The 15,565-nt window shown below is 47.5% G+C and overlaps 1 protein-coding gene across 1 annotated transcript in view; it reads left to right on the top strand.

Annotated features, from left to right (window-relative positions):
• Positions 1-892, top strand: part of TEKT4 (tektin 4) — a gene marked incomplete at its 5' end in the record, with an annotated part of 11,417 nt that extends 10,525 nt beyond the window's left edge. Inside the window, one exon of the mRNA XM_029957816.1 lies at positions 548-892. Coding sequence (XP_029813676.1) covers positions 548-767 — 220 coding nt within the window. The remainder of the gene's footprint in view (positions 1-547) is intronic.
• Between the last annotated feature and the right edge of the window lie 14,673 nt (positions 893-15,565).

The following is a 15,565-nucleotide window of genomic DNA, read 5'->3' as shown; positions in this document are numbered from 1 at the left end:
TATTGATTTTATTTATATTCCTCCCCCCACTGGATTGGAGCTGAATGTCTGTGCTGCTTCCAAACTTAATTGCTGCTTTTTAAAAAAATTCCGTGCTGCTGCTTCCATAAAACCTGCTGCACTTTTGGAGCAAAGACTTTATCTCTTGAGTTTTATACCAGAGAGCAGAGCTCCAAACCCAGGTTTAACAAAATTCTGATTCACTCCAAACTGGGTGACTTATTCAACAATTACTGCCCTCTAATTCCTGGTACAATCCTAGAGGATGGATAATTCCACCGTGCTTAGCAGCAAAAGACATTCTTGGTACTGCCTGAGTGAATTCCTGGTACTCCCTAAATCACTTCTGGGTACTACCTAAATCATGGGAGGCTGGGAAAGTGAGCTCTGCTTTCCTTGCACTTCTCTGAGCTCCTTTCTGAGGAATTGTGAGGAATTGTGAGGAATTGTGAGGAATCCCAGAGCTGCTGATCTTTATTCCCATCCCAGCTGACCTCTCTTCGAGCGCCTCCTTCTCCTCCTTATTCCCTCCTGTCGTTCCCTCCAGGTTGGTGAGCGAAGTGGAAGAACTCACGGTGTTCCTTGAAGCCCTGAAGAGAAAACTGATGGAATCTGAGCAGTGCCTGAAGAACCTGGAGGAGACAAGGATGAAGCTGGAGAAGGAAATAGCTGTGAAGGCCAACAGCATTTTTATTGACAGGGAGAAGTGCATGACCTTCCGGATCCGCTACCCCGTGGATCTGGAAGTAGCCAGTTACAAACAGTGATTTCTGTCCTAACTCTGCAAATCTGGGGGGAAAATAGGACTCCTTCTTTTCTGTTAAGCCCTTGGCAAGTGTGGAAAAAAAGTCTAGAATCTTTCATGTAAATATAAAATAAATGGATATTATTACTCGCAGAATTGCTGCATTCCCTGTGGTTTTGACTTGGGTTATAATTAATGTATCATGGTGGGCTTTGAGTCTTCCCTTCTGCAAAACCTATTTACAGTGAATTTAAAACAGCTTAAAGGTAATTCATTTCTTCTGCAATATATCTATATCATAGGTGTAGAGTATTTTACACTTGGAGGTTTCACCCTAATATGTCGAGGGAATATATCTTGTGAATAATAACAATATACCCAGGTGGAGACAGAACATTTCTAGCTTGAAATGAGAGCAAGAAAACTGAGGATCCCACCAGCAGCAAGGAAACAAGGGACAGACTTCAGCTGCTCAAACATTCTTAATAAAACCCCCCAAATTTGCCCAAGTGACAACTGGTCTGTTGGCAAAAACCCTCCCTGCTGAAATGTGGCCAAGGATTTTGAACCTTCAAGTCAATAAATTTAAACTTTTTCAGGAAAAAAACCCCAACTAAACAGCTTGGGAATTCGCCCCTGACTTTTAAACTTCAGCACTTGCACGTGGAATTGGGCTCCTGACGTGTTCCAGCTATTCCCTGGAAGCAGGGAATGGGGTTATTACCCCTAATGGAGAACACAACAGCTCCACCTCCCCCAGCAGAGCACCAAAGCAAATGTCACTCGGCCATTAGCTTAGTGGGGCACTTGGTTAAATGTGTGCCACGTCAAAAAAGGGGCACAGGTGACACAGAACAGAATTTCCATTATGGTTTCCTGCATTACAGGGTTTTTTTTTTTACTGTTTAAAAGCAGCTGGTCAAAGAGGGAAAAAAAACCTCCAAGGCCAAACCCCCCAAAAAACCCCAGGCCAGGGAGCTTTGTGCCCAGCCCTGGGAGGCAGAGCAGGGTATAAGCTGAGCTGTTTGTCCCCCAAATATGTGTCCAGGACACATATTTGTGTCCTGTTCACTCAGGATGTGCAGAGCACGCCCCAACAATTGCCCTCCTGCTAAAAGCTGCTCCCATTCCTACAAAAACAGGCTGTGGCACTCGAGGCTCCCTACCCAAACCTCTCTTTTAACAACCTTTGGGCTCCAAAATTCTGGTTTTTCTTTTTTTTTTTTTTTTTTTAAATAGATTTGCTCTTTGTGATTATATTTTTTTTCTGTCTTTGACCAGCTGCTTTTTAACAGTAAAAAAACCCCTGTAATGCAGGAAACCATAATGGAAATTCTGTTCTGTGTCATCTCTGCCCCTTTTTTGTCATGGGGCCCATCTGGTGGAGATGGAGCCCTCAGAGTGGTCCCTGAGCTGCCCCCTTGGGCCACCCACCCTGACTGGGGGTGATCCATGAGCAGAGCAGGATCACCCATGGATTAAATTGAAATCCACCCCTCTTTGGCCGTATTTCCACCTCATCCCCTTCTCCCATCCCCATGAAGTGCCTTGTTGAGATGTGGGCGCGTGATTAAGGATCCTTGTGAGCAGCAGATCGTTTTTAGGATTGCTGCAGTGGAGGAGCTCTTGTCAGGAGAGGCTCTTAAAACCCAAATGGGTTCAAGTGTGCAAGAGATGAAAGCAGAGCTGCCACCACCCACCTCGCCCTGCAAAGTCCAATTTATTTGCACAAAAGCCAGTTTGGTTGTAAAACTGTTTCGTGCTTTCTGTGGAAACCTGGGAGACTTTGCCTGTTCAAAGAGGTCACTTGTGTGGAAACCTGGCAGCAGATTATCCTTCAAAGCCAACCACAGACTGCTGCCAAAAAATCAGGGAGCTGGCAGGTTTGTTGTAGTGTCTTCATGTCTGAGAAACACAGCAAACAGCTTTTTGCACTTGCAGCAGAGGATTCCTGGTTGTCTCTACCAGCTTAAAGAGCTGCTCATCACCACTAACAGAACTCTTCAAATTGGCACCACAACGTTGGGTTTTTGGGTGCAAAAAGGCAGCTGGCCCTGGGGATACCTGTGTAGCCACTCACACCCTGCAGGGCCACCAAATTTTGGCCTTTCTTTGGACCAGCTCCTGGCTAAACCCTGCTGAAATCATTTAGGATTTCTAATTGCATGGTAAAAGTTTTTCCAGAACTTGTTCACACCTTACCCCTGGAATCAGGCAGGTCCCAGGCTGAGCCACCACCTGGTTTGTCACAAATGTCACCTCCTGATATTTTCAGGGCTGAACTTTGGTGCTGAGGAAAAGGAAAATCCCCAGGAGAACATCCTGCAGAAACAGGAGCCTCCAGCCTTTGGGATGACACACAGGCAGCCTCCTAATTCTGTGTTTGTGTAAAAACACATCCCATAGTTTTTCCCCTAAACCAACATTTCGATTAAAAGGATTCAGCCTCCCACCCCCACACAGCTCCAAATTCCAGCTGACTCTTTAATCAAAGCTCTTGCAAACACAGTTTCTGCTCCTTGTGCCAGCTCTGATTCCTGACGTGTCCTCGCTGGGGTGAACCAGGAGTTTTGTGGGAAAAATCCACTTCCAGCCCAATTTCCCTGGTGACCAACCTGGTGCAAATCCCCTTGGGACAACAAGGGGAACCAGGACAAAGATGGGAGGGCTCTGGTGTGATGGAGCAAACACACAGACCCCTCGTGCTGATGCTCTCACTCGGTGTCTCCTTGGAAAAACGTGATAGTGGGGGGAAGAATGGGTTTTTTTCCCCTTTTTTTTATTCTGAAATGTGTGGAATATCAACCAGAAATGCCCAAAGGACCATCTCTTGAAGGTTGTTATCATTGCTGTGGAATTGCAATCATGTCCTGAAGGTCAAGAACAATCAAAGGATGTTCTGCAGCAGAGGAATTGTCTGGAGCCCAGGAGCTGTCCAGGGCTGTGTTGATTTTCCATGACCTTGTCTGACCAGCTGGAAAAAGGGAATAACCTGAGGGTGAGCCTCAAAACTCAAGGAGAAACCTGAAAGTGCTTCTGGCAGGTTAAAATCCTGCTGGGAACGTGGATCCTCCTGCTTGGAGCCCTTCCTGCTTGGCTTCTTCCACCTCTTGGGCTTGCTCTGGGTGTGCAGCCCCAGCTGGAGCTGGAGCTGCTCTTCCTTTGGCTTCAGCCTTTGGATGCACAAATCCCACCTGGATGGATCCAGCTCTGGCATTAACAACCTGGGCCATGGGAGGTGTCCCTGCCCAGGACAGGGTTTGGAATGGGATGTGCTTTAAGGTCCCTTCCAACCCAACCCCTGGTGGGATTCCTCGATTAACACTTAGGAAATGGTTTTTAAAGAAATTATCAACCATCACAGCCAAGGAATTTCTTCCCAATATCCCATCTAAACCTACTCTCTTTTAGTTTAAAGCCATTAATATATAACATAAAATATATAATAGATCACATCCATGATATATAAGTATTATATATTGTGTGAGTATCTATGAATATGACTAAAATCTAAGCCCTCAGCCACTGCTGGAGCAAAATCTATCGAGGTGCTGGAGGTTAAAACCTTTTCCTTCTGTTCCACATTGTATTTAATAGATCATGACATTGAAAAGAGATTAAGGAATGACTGAAAAGGGAAAAACCAGCCCCAATCCATCTTTGCACTGAAAGCAAAATCCCAGCACTGCTCCCCTTGACATCCATGTCATTGGAGGCTTTTAATTGTTCTCCTCTGACATTTCAATTATATGTTTGCTGTAAATAAATGTCAGTTTGGGGCCTGCCCAGAATAGGAGTTTTGTAGGGACTGTCTTCAAACCCTCATTACTCCCCCGTGATGTACCAGCCCTGCTTCCATCTCTCTGTGCTGCCAGTCAGGTTTTTCCAGAGGCAAAGGAGATTTCCAAGTGCTCACAGCCTGGTTTTCTTCTAGGAAAGAAACAAATATGTGTTTAAATCAAAATCACTCTGAATGTCCTTCACAGTCTGACCTGGTAACTGCAAAAAAGCTAAAAATCATCTTGCAAATGGAAGTGGGGTTTAGATAAACAGGCTTTTAATTTGAAAAATGGTTGTGAGGGAAGCAAAGAAAGATGGAGCTGGAGTTGGAACCAAATCGTTCCTGTGGCTCTGGGAAGTTTAGGCAGCATTGCTCTAACCAAGAGTTGATCCTGGATCACTGGATTGACTCAAAGGATCAATTCAATTTATTATTTTCCATGCTGATAAATGCCCAGCTCCACTTTCCCCTGAAATTAAAGCTTTCCTAAATCAGGGAGAGCAGCACATCCCCCAAGGCCCCCAGCCCTGTCCCTGCCACCCTCCATCAGGGCACGGATGGGGCCTTTTCCCTTGTCCCTTTGCCTTCCCAGAGCTCCCAGTGAAGGTGCAGGGCTGGCCCAGCCCTGGATGGATTTGGGAAAGGGAAGGTTTGAGTTGAGAAACCAGCCCCTGTCGCTGTGTCCTGTCCAAACAGCTCCAGGCAGGTCCTTTGATCCTTTAATCACACTTGAAAATGCTCTTGGCTGGTCTCCAGCCCCGGGGAAAAAGCACCACCACAACTGATTGATGGAGGGCAAAGAAAAGCTGTTTTCCTGCAGAAAGAGGGACATGATCTATCACAGAGATTATTTTTTACAAATCCTTTGCCTGGTGTTGATGATGCTGCTGAACAAGTGTTACATTTTTCTCCCTGACAGCTCATCATGTCAGGAGCACTCAGAGAGATGGAGCCACTGAGATCCTGCTGGCCTGGTTCCTCCATCCCATCCCAGTGGATGGAGAGGAATTAAATTAAAGAGAAACCAAACAAACACAAGAATTACAAATTTACAAACCCAGCGGTGCTTTTTGCCTCCTGCACCCTTTTTATACTTAATTACAGATGCAAATTCACCAAAAAAAAAAAAAAGACTCCAGGACATTTTATATCCCTTTTATCAAGAAGGATTTTCCAAACTTTTATGGTAAGACAGGGAAAACATTGCCTGAGATTTTGCCCCATCTCTCCCCTGGTTCCAATCACCAAACAGCAGCAGGTGAGAAGAGGGGCCACAGCGTGGGAAACCTCTACCTTTAATTAATAATAAGTGAAGGAAAATGCAAAAAAATGGGCTGGGAAAAAAAAGAAAACCAACAGCCAAACCCATTTGTCACTCTCTGCTGATAAGAGTTTTTTTCTTCCCAACCTGTTTGAGAGCTGGGGGGGGAAGAGATGTTTTTCAATTCCAGTGAGATGGCTCAGCTTTTCCAGAGAATCACAGAATCCAAATGGTTTGGGTTGGAAAGGACATTAAAGCTCAACCAGTCCCACCCCCTGCCATGGGCAGGGACATCTCCCACTAGCCCAGGTTGCTCCAACCTGGCCTTGGACACTCCACAATTAGATCATTCCAAAGCCTTCTTTATTCCAGGCTGAACAATCCTGATTTTTACCAATCCTGACCCTTTTTTGACACTTCAGAAAAATAATCATTTTCCAGGTGGAAATAATACCCTCTGGAAAGATCCAGGAGGAAACATCCTGACTTCTTTCCTCTTGCCCCTGCAGTCCCTCCCTCACGAATCACTCTGCCAGGGAAAGAGCAGCATTGTTTAATTTGTTAATTATTTCTTAATTATTAAACATTCCCATCTCAGCCTCCAGAAATAAGTGGAAGGTGTCCCTGCCCACGCCAAGGAGTTGGAATTGGCTGGTCTGGAAAGTCCCTTCCAACCCAAACCATTCCATTATTCCATGATTCCCATCCAAAATGATGGGAGGAAGCCAGAGGAACATCCCTTGGGACCCACAGGGTTCAGCCCCTTTGACTTCCCTCCCCAGCCCTTTCCCTTCCTTCCCCATGAGAGGTGACAGTTGTTTTCCCAGCTGTCCCCCAGGGAGCCACGATGTCAAACCCCCTGATTTCATTACTGGGCATAATTGATAGGGAGGTAAAACGGGATGAAAAGCAAAGTGACCAGAAATGAGATTATTTTTCAGGGTACATTTAACTCCCTGTGGCATCTGAGAGCACGAGCCCTCCCCAGAAACCAGCAGGGCCAGTTTGCCCGGGAGGTTCAGTGTTTAATTCCCAGGAAGACAGACACAATTCATCAGGTTATTGTGATTATTTTCGACTCCATCAGCAAAAGGCAGAGAGAGGAGCTTTGAGCTGGCACAGGAAAAAAAGGCACATGGGAAAAGGAATGGGAAATTGGCTGGAAAACCTGCACAGCCACAGGGATGAGCAGCTCTGGGGTGGGATTTGGGCTCCAGGGCTCTCCTTGTGCCCAAGTTTTGCAGCCACAGGTAAATCTTTCCATCTGGTTGCCTCCCTTTCCCGATTTCCTTCCATTTGGAGCGTGACCTGTTGGCAGCCAAGGGCACAAAGATCCAAGGAAGCCTTTTCCAACCATCAGAGGGTGAAAATCCCCCCTGGATTCCACCAAATGAAGCCAAACCAGGCACTCAGAGGGGAAGCACTGAACCAAATCCCTTGGAATTCCCCCGGTTTTAGCTGGCTCAGGTCTTCAGCGGGAAGCTTGGAGGCTTCTCCATCCAATCCCTGACTTTTTGCTGGTGTTCCCTCAGTGTTGGCAGTGTGGGAAAACCCAAAGGGATTCAGTAGGATCAGCACTGGAAGTTGCTGCTGCCCCAGGAAAACATTCCATAGAATCACAGAACCATCAAGGCTGGAAAAGACTCCAAGGTCATGGAGTCCAGTTGTTCCCACAACATTCCCAAGCCCCCTCTAAACCACGTCCCCAAGTGCCACATCCAGATTTGCAGGAGGATCTGAAACTCTGGAATTATTATGGACCCAAACAGCTCTTCCAGAACATTGGAATTATCAGAACCTGCTTAAATAATCCTTTTCCAGAGAGAACAAGGCACTTCCAGAGCAGGAGTTTGAAGTAATTGCAGCTTTTTCCTTTGCAAGGCAGATGGAATTAGCTCTGCACCAAACCCAGGAATTGGAATATGGATAAATATGGACAAAAATAATCCATTCCAGGAATTAACCCTGCACCAAACCCAGGGATTGGAATATGGATAAATATGGACAAAAAGAATCCATTCCAGGAATTAACCCTGCACCAAAACCAGGGATTGGAATATGGATAAATATGGATAAAAATAATCCATTCCATCAGAGAAACTATTAGAGCAAAGGCCACCCTGGTTTTGCCTTTCTAAAATTCAATAAAAAAACATTTAGCAGGAAGATCATTGGAATGTTTTATTAATTGCCACCTCTTGATTGTTTTACTCCTAATTTCTTTCTCAACTGAGCCACAGAAGGGGGGTTGAGGCACTGAGGCTTTTTGTGGTTCCTTTGTGAGTATTTCCAGGCAGCTGCTGAAAAACAAGTGCATTGAATAGGCTGAGCAAAAGGGTCAGTTTAATACCCAGAACAATTGAGGAGAGAATCAAAAAAGAGTCTGAAATCCAGGGAAATTTTTAGTCCATGTGCAGTAATGAGGGTTTCTGATAAAACTTCCACTCTTTTCAGGGCTGACATTTGGAAATTGAGAGAAAATCCTTCAAAAATTCAACAGAAATCAGAGAGTTTGGGGGTCTGGAAAGGAAGGGAGGGCAACAAAAATGCACATTTTTTTGTTGTGAATTGTCAGTAAAGCTTGTGAGCAATAAGATCCCAGTGGATCAGCCTTATGGATGAGCCCTTGCTGATTTTGGGCTCAGATCCCTCAGAAATAGCCAATATTTCTCCCTGGCAGGAGCCACAGCCCCAAGATCTGGGGGAACCCCCCAGGAGGGACCTCAGCAGGATCAGGATGCAAAAAGGGATGGAAAAGCCCAGGAGATTTTTCCTTGGGGGGGAGAAATTCAGGGTCTTCCAGAAACCCTGGGAAGATCCCAAGGGACACCAGCCCAGGGGGTCTCAGCTTCAGCCTCCTACACCAGCCAGAAACCCTAAAAAAGCCTGAAAATGAGACCCTTGGATTTTTCTTGTGCTGGAGACAACTGGTTTCCTCAGGATCCACGTGGAGCACTGGAAGATGCTGCTGTCACCTCCCAAAATACGGAGGTTCCTTCCTACTTTCCTTTTTCAGAGCCATTTTGTCCCCTTTGACTTCACTTTTCAAGGGTTTGGGGCATTTAACCGGGCACAAAGTGCAACAAAGGCCCAGGTTGGAAAGATAATCTTGATTTAGAAACATTTTGGGGGAGGTTTGAAGCTCTCAGGTGGCTCCTCCACCACCCAGCCCAGTGAAACCTCCTCTTTTTTGGGGTGACTCCCATCTATTTGTTGGCACTGCACATCTCCAGCCCCATCACTCCTCCAAGCTCCAGATTTCCACCACAAATCCCACCCAATTCGATTTATAACCCTCTAAAATCAATGGAAAACCTGCCTTTGACTCCAATGATTTCGGGATAAGCTCCTAATTTCACGCTTCGTCCAAAAAAGCAGATAAAATTGACTTTAGAAAAGCTTTTTTCCCTGGAAAATTAATCTTCTTTGAGCCACTTCAAGCCTCAGAATTATTTCTAAGATGCCCCATGATAGAAATAACCGGTGTACACTTGAAAATAAAGAGATTTGGCAGGAATCAAATCCTCCAGCCTGGCTTTTTATCATGTTTATGACCCTCTGAAGTTCTCCATCATGAACAGCAGCGTTTGGAAATGCAGGAATAAGTCACTGTCAGTGGGTTTGGAGGAGCTGAAAGATTTGCTGGGATCACACAACCCTCTGTTCAGATAAACCCTGTTTTTATGATTCAATTACGAGGTGCACTGAGGCACTGAAAATATATTCCAAGCACATCCAGCCAAACGGGGCAGCTCCTGCTGGAATCCCGAGTGGGTGGGATGAATCCAGGTGTCCTTTGGTGTTTGAATGGATTTACTTAATTTTAAAAAGAAAAGAAAAAAAGTCTTTATTGCAAAAATCAATTTGCCAGTGTAAATTCCACGGCAGGATCCAGAATCTGTGTCCATAAATAGCAGATTTGGCAGAATTCCCAAAGGGTCGTGGAATCAATCACAGAAGGTCAGTCCCATTTTACCACTGGATTTTTTCAGATTTCCCAGAGAAGCTGTGGCTGCCCCATCCCTGCAAGTGTCCAAGGTCAGGTTGGAGCAACCTGGGTTAGTGGAAGGTGTCCCTGCCCATGGAGGGGTTGGAATGAGCTGGGCTTTAAGGCCTCTTCCAACCCAAACCATTCCATGATTCCGTGATTTGATGAAGTTTGGAATTCCCGTGAGACTTTGCATTGGAATCCCAACATTCCTGTCTGTTTAATTCCTTTCTGCTTTAAAATAAGAACCAAACGGGGTGGACAAAAGGCCAGGAGAAAACAGAAGTTGTGCCAGGCTGGGTTCAGATTGGATAACAGGGAAAAATCCTTCATGGAAAGGGTGGGGAGGCCCTGGCCCAGCTGCCCAGGGCAGGGGGGGAGTCCCCACCCCTGGAGGGGTTTCCAAGCCCTGTGGATGTGGCACTTGGGGACATGGGGCAGGGTGGCCTTGGCAGTGCTGGGGGTTGGTGAAGGGAATTCATCCTTCATCCTTTCAGTTCTGCACTGTACAGAGGGAAAAACCCTGGGAAAGCACCAGGTTTGGGCTGGAAAAAGAGGTTTTAAGGTTTTTGGCATTGAAGCGTTTCAGCAAGAGTCCAAATTCTTCACGAAAAGCAGAGATTTACCATAAATATACAGAAGATCCAGGCTGTAAAGCAGCATTTTTCCCATTCCAGTGCTGCCTGCATGTCCCAGGCAGGATCTCAGCCCCAAAGAGCTGCCAAGGACTGAGGAATTACTGTCAAAAACCTTAAAACCTCTTTTTCCAGCCCAAACCCGGTGCTTTCCCAGGGTTTCTCCTTCTGTGCAGTGCAGAACTGAAAGGATGAAGGATGAATTCCCTTCACCCAAAACCTTCCAGGTAGAAGCTCAGGACACCCCACTCCCAGACCCCCTCAGTGATCCCAGGGAGGGTTTGATGGGAAATTGCAAAAGGATCCTGGAGTCAGCAAAGGATACTGGAGTCATTCCTGGAGCAGGAATTCTGACAGAGCTTGGGAGCCTGAGCTGGGCTTTGTCAGGGCATGGAGGGGAGGGAGGGGTGGGCTGGGGGGTGAATCCCTCCTGGAAAAGCAGCCTGAGCTCCTCTGTGCTGGAGAAAGGTCTGCAAGGATGTCCTGGAAAGTGGAAGATGTCCCAGCTCACTGGGGGGTGTTGGACTAAACAACCTTGAAAGTTCCCTTCCAACCCAAACCAGTCCATGATTCAACCAGAAAACACCATTTTAAAGCTGAAAACTGGAGAATTATAAAATAGTCTGTGAAGAAAATCCCCCTCCCTCGTTTGAACTCTCTTGTCCACAGCCCATCTCACTCCCAGGAGTTTCAACATTAAGATTATTCTGAGGACACACAGGAATGTCTCGGTGGAAAATAGCAATTATTCTGTGCTACAGGGCTCTCCCCATCATTACCTCTGTATAAACAGGCCTGGTAAAGCTATTTTTTCCAGTCTGGCAAAGGGAATGAGCCCAGTTATGGAATGCAGAGCAGGGGGGTGATGAATGACACCCATGGTGAACCTGCCAAGGCTTTAAAGAAAATTTCCAAGACTTTCACAAAAAGGTAGAGCAGCAGCTCTTTGCTCAGCACCCTGTAATTACAAGTGGTCTAAAAACTGGAAAGGCAGTGGAAGTGGAAAAAATCCAAACTCTCTTTTGTCCTGGAAACAAAAGAACAAGGAGAAATATTTCCCTTCTCAGCTCTTTGTGGGTTCTGTGCAAATACAGTCAGGGGGATGAAGCTGAGCCCTGAGCCAAGGGCTCCTTCCTGGGCTGAGCTGGGGGGATTTGGGGCTGGCACCAGGTTGGATATTTTCAATCACACGGGTCTGAAGTGCAGCTCCATCCCTGCATCCAGGTTCCAGGAGATGTGTGGGTAATGGGCTGATGGGTGCAGAGGGTGCAGGAGGTCATGGAATCACACCAGGTCATGGAATCACACCAGATCATGGAATCACACCAGGTCATGGAATCCTGGAGTGGTTTGGATTGGAAGGAACCTTAAAGCCCATCCAGTCCCACCCCTTGCCATGGGCAGGGACACCTTCCACTATCCCAGGTTGCTCCAAGCCCTGTCCAGCCTGGCCTTGGACAGTTCCAGGGATGGAGCAGCCACAGCTTCTCTGGGCAACCTGTGCCAGGGCCTCCCCACCCTCACAGAAAGGATTCCTTCCCAATTTCTCACCTAAATTTCCCCTCTTTCAGTTTGAACCTATTCCCCCTCGCCCTGTCACTGCAGTTCCTGATTAAAGTCCCTCTCCAGTTTTCCCTGGAGCCCCTTCAGACCTTGCAAGGCGCTGAGAGGTCTCCAACTTTCCCTTCTCCAGGCTGAACAGCCCCAACTTTCCCAGCCTGTTCTCTTCTAACCCTGCAGGATCTCTCCTTGCCCCCCTTGCAGTCTCTCCCCTCTCTCTGATCTCCCCACCCCTCCCTCCTCTGCTTCCAGCCTTCACCACAACTGAGTTTTATATTTATTTGATTTTTTTTCTCCTGCATGGACAAAAGCCAAGCTCTATAAATCAAACTGTGCAAACAGAAATATCCTTCTCCTTTGGATGAGATTATTATTTTGACAAAGGAGGCTGTCGTGGCAAGAGGCAGAAAACCTGTTTCGTGTGGAGACACCAGTGCTGGTGCCAGGCCCTGGCTACCAGAACATTCTTCTCCTGCCCTAAGTTTCAGACTAAAATTAAAAAGCCCTCATCTAGACTGTTCCTGGATAGTTTTTGACTGGCTCAGATAATTTTCAGACCTCCCCAAACGCTCTTTTTATTGAGTTAAATCTATAAAATATTTTTATTTCTCAGTAGCAGCCTCACTCCCCTCCCTGTGAACCCAGAGCTGTGCCCAGTCACGCTCTGATCCCACATTTTTGGCCTTGAAGAGCTCAGTTTAAAAATAGGGGCTGAAAAATGGGAGCAGGGATGTGCCACCCCCCAGGAGGAGCTTTCCCAAAACCCCACTGGCAGCAGAGCCACATTCCCATCCCAGGGCACCATTCCCTCTGCTTGAAGGGCTCTGGAATTCATTTTGTGCCCTTTTTTTGTGCTGGTTCTTGTTGCAAGGATGAACTTGTTGCAAAGCAGCTCCCGTGGCTCAGCAGGGCTAATGATGTTATTTATTAATTGGGTTCTAATTAGAAATATTTGCTGGGTGACAAAAGGAGGAAAAAAAACAACCCTCTCCAAAGTGTGCCCAGGGTGCTCAGGACACACTCTGGCTGCTCTGTGGGGCAGGGAGACCCAAATCCTGCCCTGTGGTGCCTCCACTGCCCAGGACACAAAGGTCTAAATCCAGAACATTCCCTTCTGGAGTCCAGGGGGATTTGGAACTGAAGGGATGCAGCAACACCAGCAGGGTGGCTTTGGGGGCAGTGGGACACATGGAAAACCTTGTCCCTTCCCAAAAGGTGCTGAGCAGAGCCAAGAGCAGAGCAGGATATCTGGGAATCATGAGGGATGAGGAAAGATGCCACAAATTGGATGTTTAACCCAGAGTAGGGACAAGGAGGGGGAAGGGTTTGGCTTGGCATGTGTGAGGCAAAGTCATTTTCCTAGAGGCTGTTTGAGGTCCTTCCAAAAAGGAGGATGAGCGAGGTTTAGCTTTTCCTGGCAGCTTTGGGAAGGCTGTGGATGCAGCTTTGGGAAAGGCTGTGGATGCAGCTTTGGGAAAGGCTGTGGATGCAGCTCCCCCCTTCCTGCACGTGCACATTTTGGGAGGCTCCTGCCTGGCACATCCTGATCCATGTGGGGCTGGCATGGGAGTCACTGCTGGGGGACAGGGCTGGGGATGGGAGGCTCCAGGGAGCCTGAGCAGGAGCAGCCCAGCTCCAGAGGGTGACTCATGGAGAGCTGAATGTCAGGACAGCACCAAACCTCGATGTTTTGCCTCACTGCTCCTTCCTGAGGGAGCCTCCCAGCACAGCACCAGTGCCACGTGGAAAATCTCCCTCTGCTTTGCCCCACTCCCCACCAGCCCCTGATCCCTCTCCTTGGCACTCAGGATGTAGATTTTTGAATCAAAAAATAACTCCTATCTGTTTAATCACCTGCTCTTTTTATTAAATCCAACAAAATCCATTCCCAAGTAAGTCCCCTGCAAACAATTTTTCTCCTTTGTATATCCAGGTCCACTTACAGCTTTAAAGGTTGTTTTCTGTCTTCTTCAAACCTGAAAATAGGTGCAAACTGCCCTTTTCCATGGTGCCAACCTCTCCCTGCCTCTGCTCCAGGGCTCTGAGATGTGGAGGACGGGACAATTTGGGCAGGATTGGGAGCTGGGGCAGGGATGGGAACCTCTCTGAGGTGATGCCCCCTGGCTGGATGGCTCAGGAAGGAAGGAAAAGCTTTGAAGGGGTTGTGGAAAAGTAGAGAGGTTCCCAGGGTACTCTCACATCTCATCCTTGCTCAACTGCTTCCAAAAATCCAAAAAGACCTGAGCTGGGCAGGACATCCCCCTGGGAATGGTGTGGAAGAGTCTGGAGAGGGCAGGACTGGGGGGAGGGAATATTTAAAGCACTGAGTTATTACCTGAAGAGGGGAAGGACAGAGAGGACAAACACACCTTTCCCTTCCTGTTGTTCTCAAAAATTAAAGATTTGGCTGTTCTTTATCATCCTCAGTGCAGGAATGATGCTGGAGCTGGCACTGCAAGGGGCACCCAGGCCTTCCACCTCCCTTTTGCAATTAATGGCAGCAGTTGCAAAAGAGAAGAAAAAAAAAAAAGAATGGAGGAAAAAAAAAATAATTCAGAGCCCCAATCTAATTTTAAATAAAACCACCAGTGTGTTCTTTTCCAAGGGCTGGAAATGCCCGAGTGTGTGATCTCAGCGTGGGCACTAAAATCATGGAATCACAGAGTGGTTTGGGTTGGAAGGGACCTTAAAGCCAATCCAGTGCCACCCCCTCCATGGGCAGGGACACCTTCCACCATCCCAGGCTGCTCCAAACTCTGTCCAACCTGGCCTTGGACACTTGCAGGGATCCAGGGGCAGCCACAGCTTCTCTGGGCAACCTGTGCCAGGGCCTCCCCACCCTCCTAGGGAAGAGTTTTTTCTTAACATCCAACCTAAATCTTCCCTCTTTTAGCTCAAAGCCATTCCCACCTTCCCAGCTCGTGCACAAACCCCAGAGATTCCATCGTGGCTTTCCTTTTTTTCCCCCCCCCTCTCTTTTCTAAAAAAGACACTGAAGAAAAATGATTTCCATGTGATCCCTCTTGGCTGGAACGCTGGATGTGGTTTTGGGTTCTGTGGTGGAGGCTTTTTTTTTTTTTTTTGATACTTTTTTTTTTTTATTTCAATCCCAAATTTTTTTGGGTTCCATTCCCATCCCCGGGAGAGGCTCCGTGGGATCCCGCGGGCTGCGAGTCCCCGGGGGGGAAACGGGAGTGGGACAAAGGCTCAGGAACCCGGCACAAGTCGCTGCAAGTAAAGAAACCAGAAAAAAAAAAAGAGCTGCTTTTGCAAACAGGCGAAGTTTCACGAGGATCCAGCCCGACTTTCCGTGTTTCCCTTGGATTCCAGCGAGGAAGTGCAGCCTCCTCGGAGCAGCCGGAGCCCCGAATGAAGGGCAGCGTTCATGTGGTGCTGAGGAAGAGCCAGGGAACAGGGAGACAGGGCTGCTGAGGCAGCAGGTGAGTCCAAGGGATGGGAAAAAGGGATGAAACCCCTGTTCCTGTTGGGAACTGAGCGTTCCCACCTGCAGTTCCTCGAGTCAGGAATGAGGGGCTCTGCCCTCGCTGCTGGAATAAGTGCAAGGCCGGGTGAGTGCTGAGCTGGCTTGAGTTTG

Source organism: Manacus vitellinus, unplaced genomic scaffold (assembly GCF_001715985.3).
Source record: "Manacus vitellinus isolate BGI_N305 unplaced genomic scaffold, ASM171598v3 scaffold_12_pilon, whole genome shotgun sequence".
Taxonomy (NCBI): Eukaryota; Metazoa; Chordata; class Aves; order Passeriformes; family Pipridae; genus Manacus; species Manacus vitellinus.
This window is presented reverse-complemented; position numbering and strand designations above follow the sequence as displayed.